Genomic DNA, 8590 nt, shown 5'->3' with positions numbered 1-8590 from the left:
TCGACTTGGCCTATTTGGTCATGGAAAACTGTGTGCATTTGGTTTTTGGCTAAAAATATGGATACCTCAAATATGTGTTGTTTAAGAGATAAGCTAAATTGCATTGACTACTTACAAGTTTGGTTATGTTCACTGGCGCATTATAATACTGTATGTATTGTAACATATTTTAGTACCTTAAGAGCTAACCCATAAATTCGGGGAAAACCTAAGTCGACTGCTTTGTCAACCAAACTATCGTCTTGGGCCGAATTCGTTAAGCCGTCCCACCCAGTAATTTCACACACCATGTTGACGAACATTTGTTTACACCAATGAGATAAGACAATGTTGCCGGCCCCTCACACTATCACCCAATCAGCGAAAGAGGATGAGAATTGGGCAAGCACTTTTCGACGTTGATGTTGGCAAGGTAGTTCCTGTTCTACGCTAGCTGTTTCCAGTAATCGTGTTGTGAGAGGGAGAAAGCCATGTGTGTCTGTGCAAAGGTAAATTACCATAGCAAAATCGTAGTAGAGAACTTAAAAAAATTTTTTTTTACAGGTGATTGGTAGCATTTTAACATTTTTTAAATAAACAAAAACACCTGGCCGATCGTAACAGCTATGCGGCCTTGTTCGTGAACGTACTCCTGCTATGTTTTTGTAGCACGTTGTCTTTGGTCCGGTTTGTTGATGAGACGAATTGAAAGAGTCCGAATGAAAGAGCGGTGAAAGTAAACGATGAAAAGTTACATTTTACCTCAATAATCAACAAAAATCACAAGTGAACGCCAGCATTTTCTTTCAGATTCACAATGATTGATCACTGAATGACGATAGCAAACATTTAATAGGATTGTGTGTGTTTAATTTTAGCTTGGCATATTGCTAGTCATCGCCTGGAACTTACTTACAGAAAACATGATAAATATATAAGGCTTACTGCCTTTATTCAGATAAATGCTGCATCGGTGTCATTACATTGTTTTGTTATTTGGTGGTGAATGGAAAAGTGTTCTGTTTGAGCATTTAAAATGAAGCAAGGCAAGGTACTTCGTTGTAAACCTATGTACTAGTACACTTATAAACCATGTAATGTTTGACTGTCCCACTCTCCACCAGATTCCTATTCTTCTTCTTTAGCCCATTAATAAAGGACACCTTGTTTAATGGCGGCATAATATTCACTAAGAGAATAGAGAAGGAAATATTAGACGAGAGGAAAAAAGGTTTGGTGAACAGGAGCACTGTCTTTGACTCACTGTCCCTCTGAAGATTTCATCCACACTTGAGGTTCAGTCCTGTTTTTAAGACTGATGCGTAAATGACTGCAGGAGCTGATTCACTATAGGAACTAAAATGTAAGTATATTCCAGCCTGTACTGGGAAGTATTGTGCATGTTTATTTTCTTGTGCATGTATTTTTTTTTCTTTTTTACAATAAATATTTTGTGGTGATGTTATATTCTTTATTTTTATTTACATTCCTCTTTTTACAAACTGTTTCGAAAGATGGCAGATCCCATTATGGACCTATTTGAGGATTCACCACTGTTTAACCTGGATTCCCTACCAGAAGATACCTTTTCTCAGGGTTCCTCAGACCCAGTTGAGGAGGCTCTGAAGTTGGCCCTTGGCCAGGTGGATCCCCCATTAGATTCAGCTTCAGCCCCAGAGACCAGTTTCTCTGTCCTTAGTGACAGTGGCCAAGCACCACTAACAACCACAACAGTCCTCTCTTCTGTTCCACTGAAGACACAACCAGTAAGCCAGGTGCCGCTCTCATCTGTCGCTTCAGCTCCAGTTTCCATTCAGACAGTACCTCAGGCTTCTGTTCCCATGGTTAGTAGTAGCAGTGGTTCAACTGCTGTTCTTCTGAGTTCTCCTTTGGCTGTATCAGGATCTCAAGTTGCTCCACAACAGCTGCAACCCCAACATCATCTTACACAACAGGCAGCAGGGCAGTCAGCCCCCAAAATAGTGATTCTGAAGAGCCCTCAGGGTCAAGCCCAAGTACTGCAGAGCGTTGCAGGAACGGCAGGCGCTGCTGGGAAGCTTACCATTGCAAGAGTTGTGACAGGGACGCCTGTAAGACCTGGAATGTCCATTGTCTCAGGAGGGACAGTATTAAATACTACACAGTCTGCACAGGGACAGGTAAAGGTGGGGACAGGTGTCCAGAGGTTGGTACAGACGCCTAATGGACCTATGAAGCAAGTACTGCTGACCTCTTTGCCCCAGACACATGTCCAGTTACCTACACAGACACAGTTTACGCAAGCACAGACAGAGATGCCAAAGTTGCAGCTTCAGACTCAAGTACAGCCATCACAAGTGCCAATACAGGCCCAAGAGCAGGTTGCTGCTACAACTGGAAGTACAGCAGCAGCCCAAACACAAGGTGTCACCCTGTCGACAGTAGCACAACAGGTAAGACTGTTTAGCTTCTTTTTCCAACCAGTCATATTTCTATATTCCAGTATCTGCAGAGCCCTCCTTGTGTCAGTTTGATGCGATAAAAGTTCATCTTAAAGCTCATAGGCAACGGTTTTAATTTTATGCACGTTTGAAACTTTATATGTTAAACCCTCTGTAATTTTCTTCTGGTCCCAAGAAGTACTGTTAATAAGTAATAATTTAAAATAAATTAGCGCTGATCGTGGCGAATTTCCGTTCAGTGATTTTCATGACCACTCGGCGCGTGACGTCATTTAAGCCAAACAAACAGCTGGAGTTGAGTCCACTTCCATTTACTTGCATTGCCGTTCGGCTTGAGTGCAGACGTGCGTTCAGGAATTTCCAAAGAAAAAACGTGCCTTATTGTTGTGCAGTGAACTGTAACAACGGGACCGGTTCAGGAAGAAGTTTTTACCTTTTTCTGAGAGAGGAGAAGAGGCAGAGAGAATGGGTTGGCTTTTTCAGAAAAAGAAGAGGCGGAGCAAGAGGGTTGGCTTTTTCCGAAAAAGGAGATGAGGCGGAGCGAGGGGGTTGGCTTTTTCCGAAAGAGGAGACGAGGTGGAGAGAGTGGATTGTGTACGTGGAACAAAATCAAGCAGTCAAAGAAGAAATGGACCAGCAACGCTCAAGCAAAAAGGAGAAGGTTGGAGGTAAACATTTTTACTTTTGCTTGCAATTGACAAGTCAAGAATCCTGAGGGATCCTGTACAATCATTGTGGAAATGAGACAAAGGGATATTTCCTCGCTTGGAGTAGGCTATAAATAGTATAATGCCGCGGATGGCAGGCTAATATGGCCTAAATCAAATCAAATCAAGTTTATTTGTACAGCGCTTTTAACAATAAACATTGTCGCAAAGCAGCTTTACAGAATTTGAACGACTTAAAACATGAGCTAATTTTATCCCTAATCTATCCCCAATGAGCAAGCCTGTGGCGACGGTGGCAAGGAAAAACTCCCTCAGACGACATGAGGAAGAAACCTCGAGAGGAACCAGACTCAAAAGGGAACCCATCCTCATTTGGGCAACAACAGACAGCCTGACTATAATATTAACAGTTTTAACAGGTATAACCCTCAACTGTCCTCATGGGGCCGTCCTTCACAGGAGTGGGGCGATAAAACTCCGACCAGACACAGGGCACCAGGATGGATCAAGCAGGTCCGAGGGGCAGAAGAGGCCAGCATCTCAATCCCAGGATCAACATGTAACTCAGAGGGACAGATGGGTGGGGGGGGGGAGAGAGAGAGAGAAAGAAAACGCGTTGTTAGGTATGCCCTAAAAATGACAAGTATTAAATCTGTGTGGTAGGCTCGCAGAGACGAGAGTCTTTACATCAGGCATAACACACAATGGCATGTTAATATGGTAAAAAATATATCATGACCTGCTCTGGCTGGATGCTTGATTGGGTGATGGGACACATGGCCTACCGGCGCACTGTCAAGTCATCGTTACCCATGTCCACTAGGGAGGGCAGTTTAATTATTCTTCCAAAGGGCTCTTATTTAGTATTATGACAAAAGTAGGAATTTATTATAACTACCAGGATAAATCGTTTGGGCGCGAGTCTTGTTGTGGTCTGGGGTCACCGCGATCAGAGTCGGCCGAGTCGCTGTCTGATTCCGAAGCCGCACAGTCAAACCAGTGAGCCACATTCACCGATTGCTTCGCGACAGCCATAGGTTCATACATATATGGTTTCACCTCTCGATATTTAATTTGGAGAGTTCCTACTTCAGGGCGGCACGGTGGTGTAGTGGTTAGCGCTGTCGCCTCACAGCAAGAAGGTCCTGGGTTCGAGCCCCGGGGCCGGCGAGGGCCTTTCTGTGCGGAGTTTGCATGTTCTCCCCGTGTCCGCGTGGGTTTCCTCCGGGTGCTCCGGTTTCCCCCACAGTCCAAAGACATGCAGGTTAGGTTAACTGGTGACTCTAAATTGACCGTAGGTGTGAATGAGTGTGTGAATGGTTGTCTGTGTCTATGTGTCAGCCCTGTGATGACCTGGCGACTTGTCCAGGGTGTACCCCGCCTTTCGCCCGTAGTCAGCTGGGATAGGCTCCAGCTTGCCTGCGACCCTGTAGAAGGATAAAGCGGCTAGAGATAATGAGAATGAGAATGAGTTCCTACTTCAAAATCGCTATCGCTTTCAGACATTTCACACATCCTCTCATGACCAAAGTCTGTACACGTGTGCTCGGTTTGCAGGTAAACGCAGAGCTGCTCCCAGTCTGTTTGGCTTAAATGACGTCATGACGACGGTCCCCTGGCAGTGAAAGTGCGCGTAAGTGAGATGTAAACAAACCTTCGGAAATTGGGCAAAACGGTATGTTTTAACCGTTTTATTCAATTTTAGGGTGCAAATTAAACACTAGGAAAATTTAATTTGCTTTTTGGGTCGTTCTTCTAGACAATAAATTTGATTTTCTACGTTTCACCTCGGACCATTGCCTATGACCTTTAAGCAGAGAGAAACCAGGATCTGGTGGTTTAGCCCCAATGTTTTAGCCCCCTCTTCAAGTGTTTTTGTTCCATCTTCATGTGGTTTAGCCCCATGTTCAAATGTGAATAAAGTTAATCAAACGTCTGTCTGATCATTCTAGATTTAAAGACACCTGAGGGTTTTTTTTTTTTAAAAGGAAAATTTGAACTTGATGTTTTTGACTGGATTCTTCATTTGATTTATGTGCATAAAGCTGATCAGATGTGTCTGATTTGATCAGTCAATATTTATAATTTTTTGTGGTACTTTAATTCTAAAAGCTCTCATAAACGACTTATTGGTGTCTTGGAAGGTAATTATGATCAAACGTGGTTCAGTTCAATGATTGGGCTAAACCACTTGAAGAATGTAAGCTGTTCAGTATGTTAGTGGTCACGGCAAAATGGCTGCGGGTGATATAATTTCTGATCCTTAACTCTTAAAAACTGATAAATTGCTGTTATTGGTATCTTAGAAGGCAAAATTATGATCAGACTTGGTTCAGTTCAATAATGGGGCTAATACACTGATGGCTAAACCACTGTAAACCAATAAAACCTATAGCCTAGGTCACAACCAGACATACAATTTTTTGGCTGTGCGATTTTTGGCGTTTCCCCAAATCGCTGCGTTTTTTTTGTTCGTGGAGAAAGACGCACGTTGGCCGTAAGTTTGTCTTGCAACCTGAAAAAAACGTAAGCGCCCGTAGAGTTTGTTTGACATGACAAAGAACATCTGCGGCCAGTCTACGGCTCGAAAATCAGCACGTCACACGCGCGCCCTCTGTGCGTTTCTTGCGGTTTTTGCACGTAGACCGGCCATAGGAGCACATACAGCCGTATGTGCTCCTATGGCCGGTCTACGTGCAAAAACCGCAAGAAACGCACAGGTTGTGACCTAGGCTTAAGATCTAGCGCATGTTTTTTGGGATTGCCTAACTTTTTTTGGGATGCGAACTGAGAGCAGGATGGCGACTTGATGACTTCACACACAAGATATATTAAAATGTGTGTGTGTATATAATAATTTCTATTATTCTAACATATTAAAAAAATTGAAGTGTAGTATCTCTGTGCTTCTGACTTACAAATTAACTGATTCAAGCAGCTTTGCTGCTCACTGCATAATGCACTTGCTTTCAGTTTAATCATTCATTTGAGACCATATTCACTTTTGTTCAAGCCATCAAGTTATGTGAACAACTGTTTTTTTTTTTTTTGGCCAAAGTAACATGAGATACTGTTTATTGATAAGGCAGGAAAATTACGTTGTAGCCAGAAAACTGCATAAGGACCTGCATAAGAACCCAATTCATGGCTTTCCTGCAAGAGACAATGGGGGTCGCCATGACACCCGTCTCTCCCGGATGCCGGTCTTTTGGTTTCCGGTTTATCCAAGCAGCTATGGCTGAGGGAGCTGAACGTAGCTGAGCGGAGCTAGGTATGACAACCATGTTTTAGTCAGAGGATAACGTCGTTTTAAATTGTCTTTTTCTGGTTTGATGTGTGCCGTCCTCGGGTGCACAAACAACTTGTGAAAGCTTAAAGATTTTATGAATGGAATCTGTTTTGAGACAAACGGACTCCCAAGATGTGGTGTTTAGCACCATATGCTGCTCATCTGTACATGCGATTCCAGTCTTTCCACTAACCACTGCATTTTGGCCCTGAATCAACAACATTAATTCTGTGTAATTGTTGTTTAGATATTGTGCATTAATCAAACACTGCACTACATTACACTCATTTAGCTGATGGTTTTTATTCAAAGCGACTAACAATAAGTGCATGTAGCCTAGAGAATCCAAGAGCGACCAGTGCTGAAGTCCTAGTGTAAACAAATAATCTACAAATACCATCCAATATCTGGAAAGATCAGGGTAGTTAAGAAGTTGAAGACACTTGGACAAATACAGAGACAAGGAATTATTTAAGTATGGTATGTTTGTTTCCAAAGTTTGACAGCATCTGCATTAAAATGGTTAGCCTGTGCTTCTCTCCTAGCTTTTGCTTCTTGAGCCTATACATATTGAGCCTATATTGGTATTTGGCAGACGCTTTTGTCCAAAGCGACTTACGATATATAAACACTACATTATTAGTAAACCAATACATTATTAGTAAATTAATACAATCACTCTACTCTGACATAGCCTACCTTCCAGATGATAGCTGTTGCATGACTGCGGGATTTACCTTTTTTTTTTTTTTTGCTCTGGCTAGGCTCAGCCTTTAAAAGTAAACAGCCTTTCGATTTCAGAAAATCAGTGAAATTTAGTTCCCATTGAAGTTTGGTCATTGTGATATGTTTGTTTATTTTTGTAATATTTAAAAAAAAAAAAACAGGCCATTCTGTGGCTGGGAAGTTATTTAATTTGAAAAGATTCCCTAGCAAATAATGTGCCTGAAATTGCTCACTGCAGATAGAGGAAGTCTATTGGCCCTTTTCCACTACCCTTTTTCAGCTCACTTCAGCTCACTTCAGCTCACTTCAGCCCGACACGGCTCGCGTTTCGACTACCAAAAACCAGCACGACTCAGCTCGTTTCAGCCCTGCTTAGCCCCTAAAACTCGCACCGTTTTGGAGTGGGGCTGAAGCGAGCCAAACCGTGCCGAGTGGGGCTAGGGGCGTGAGCAGACACTCCCCTGTGCACTGATTGGCGAGGAGGAGTGTCCTCACATGCCCACACACGCCCCGCGAGCGCGCTGGGATCTGTAAACACCGCAAACCCGGAAGAAGAATAATTACGAATTACGAGAATTTCTGAAGCCTTATGCGCCTCGCCTCATCTATACGCTCTTGCCAGTATCTGTCCGCGTTGTCGGTGACAACAAGCCACAGCACCAAGACCAGCAACACTAACGACTCCATGTCCTCCATGTTTATTGTTTACTATCCGGGTCGTGAGACTACCGCTTAAAAGATCACTGAATCAGTGACATACAGAGCATCGTGGACGAGTTCGCGGAGCACAAGGCTCGTCGTATGCCCTTCAAATAATGCGCGCAGTAGGCTATTGATGTTTTATTATGAGCCATGTACAGTATGTTGCCTAATGTTTTTTTGTTTCTGAGTTACATGTTCGTTTGAAGGACTTAATGTACAAAATAACATAGTTGCACCCCGTAGTGTTGAAATTGGTAAACACAGTGCATTCAGTGAGGTTTGCACCGCCCTCCTTTTATTTCTGACTCTTCCTGTCACCGTTGCAACCTCTGAGCGCTCATTCGTATGCCCTTCAAATAATGTGCGCAGTATAGGCTATTGATGTTTTATTATGAGCCATGTACAGTATCCTAATGTTTTTTGTTTCTGAGTTACATGTTCGTTTGAAGGACTTGATGTACTAAATAACATAGTTGCACCCGGTAGTGTTGAAATTGGTAAACACCGCAGTTGCGGACATTTTGTAGCCTAAAATGATGTTATGATAAGCTTTAATAAAGGGCCCGGTCATTTGCCCCGCCCCCGGCCCGGCTCTGACTTGTTCCGCCACTGTCACTGATGTCACTGTTTGCGCTGCTTAACGACATCACGTGACGTCCACCCACTTTCGCTAACTCCACCCAATGTGTCCACCCACTTCCAGCCAGCACGGTTCAGCGCGGTTGTAGTCGAAATGCAACTCCAACAGCCCCGCTCAGCTTGACTCAGCTCGACTCAGCACGGCA

General features: G+C 43.3%; 1 protein-coding gene across 1 annotated transcript in view; it reads left to right on the top strand.

Moving 5' to 3' along the window:
• The first annotated feature begins 402 nt into the window (after positions 1-402).
• Positions 403-8590, top strand: part of chd8 (chromodomain helicase DNA binding protein 8) — a 202374-nt gene continuing 194186 nt past the window's right edge. Inside the window, exons 1-3 of the mRNA XM_060930000.1 lie at positions 403-488; positions 1104-1342; positions 1494-2411. Of these exons, the coding sequence (XP_060785983.1) occupies positions 1494-2411 (918 nt within the window). The 5' untranslated portion in view covers positions 403-488; positions 1104-1342. The remainder of the gene's footprint in view (positions 489-1103; positions 1343-1493; positions 2412-8590) is intronic.

The sequence above is a fragment of the Neoarius graeffei genome, chromosome 1 (genome assembly GCF_027579695.1).
Source record: "Neoarius graeffei isolate fNeoGra1 chromosome 1, fNeoGra1.pri, whole genome shotgun sequence".
Classification (NCBI taxonomy): domain Eukaryota; kingdom Metazoa; phylum Chordata; class Actinopteri; order Siluriformes; family Ariidae; genus Neoarius; species Neoarius graeffei.
Note: the sequence above shows the minus strand (reverse complement) of the source record. Positions and strands in the feature narration are given on the sequence as shown.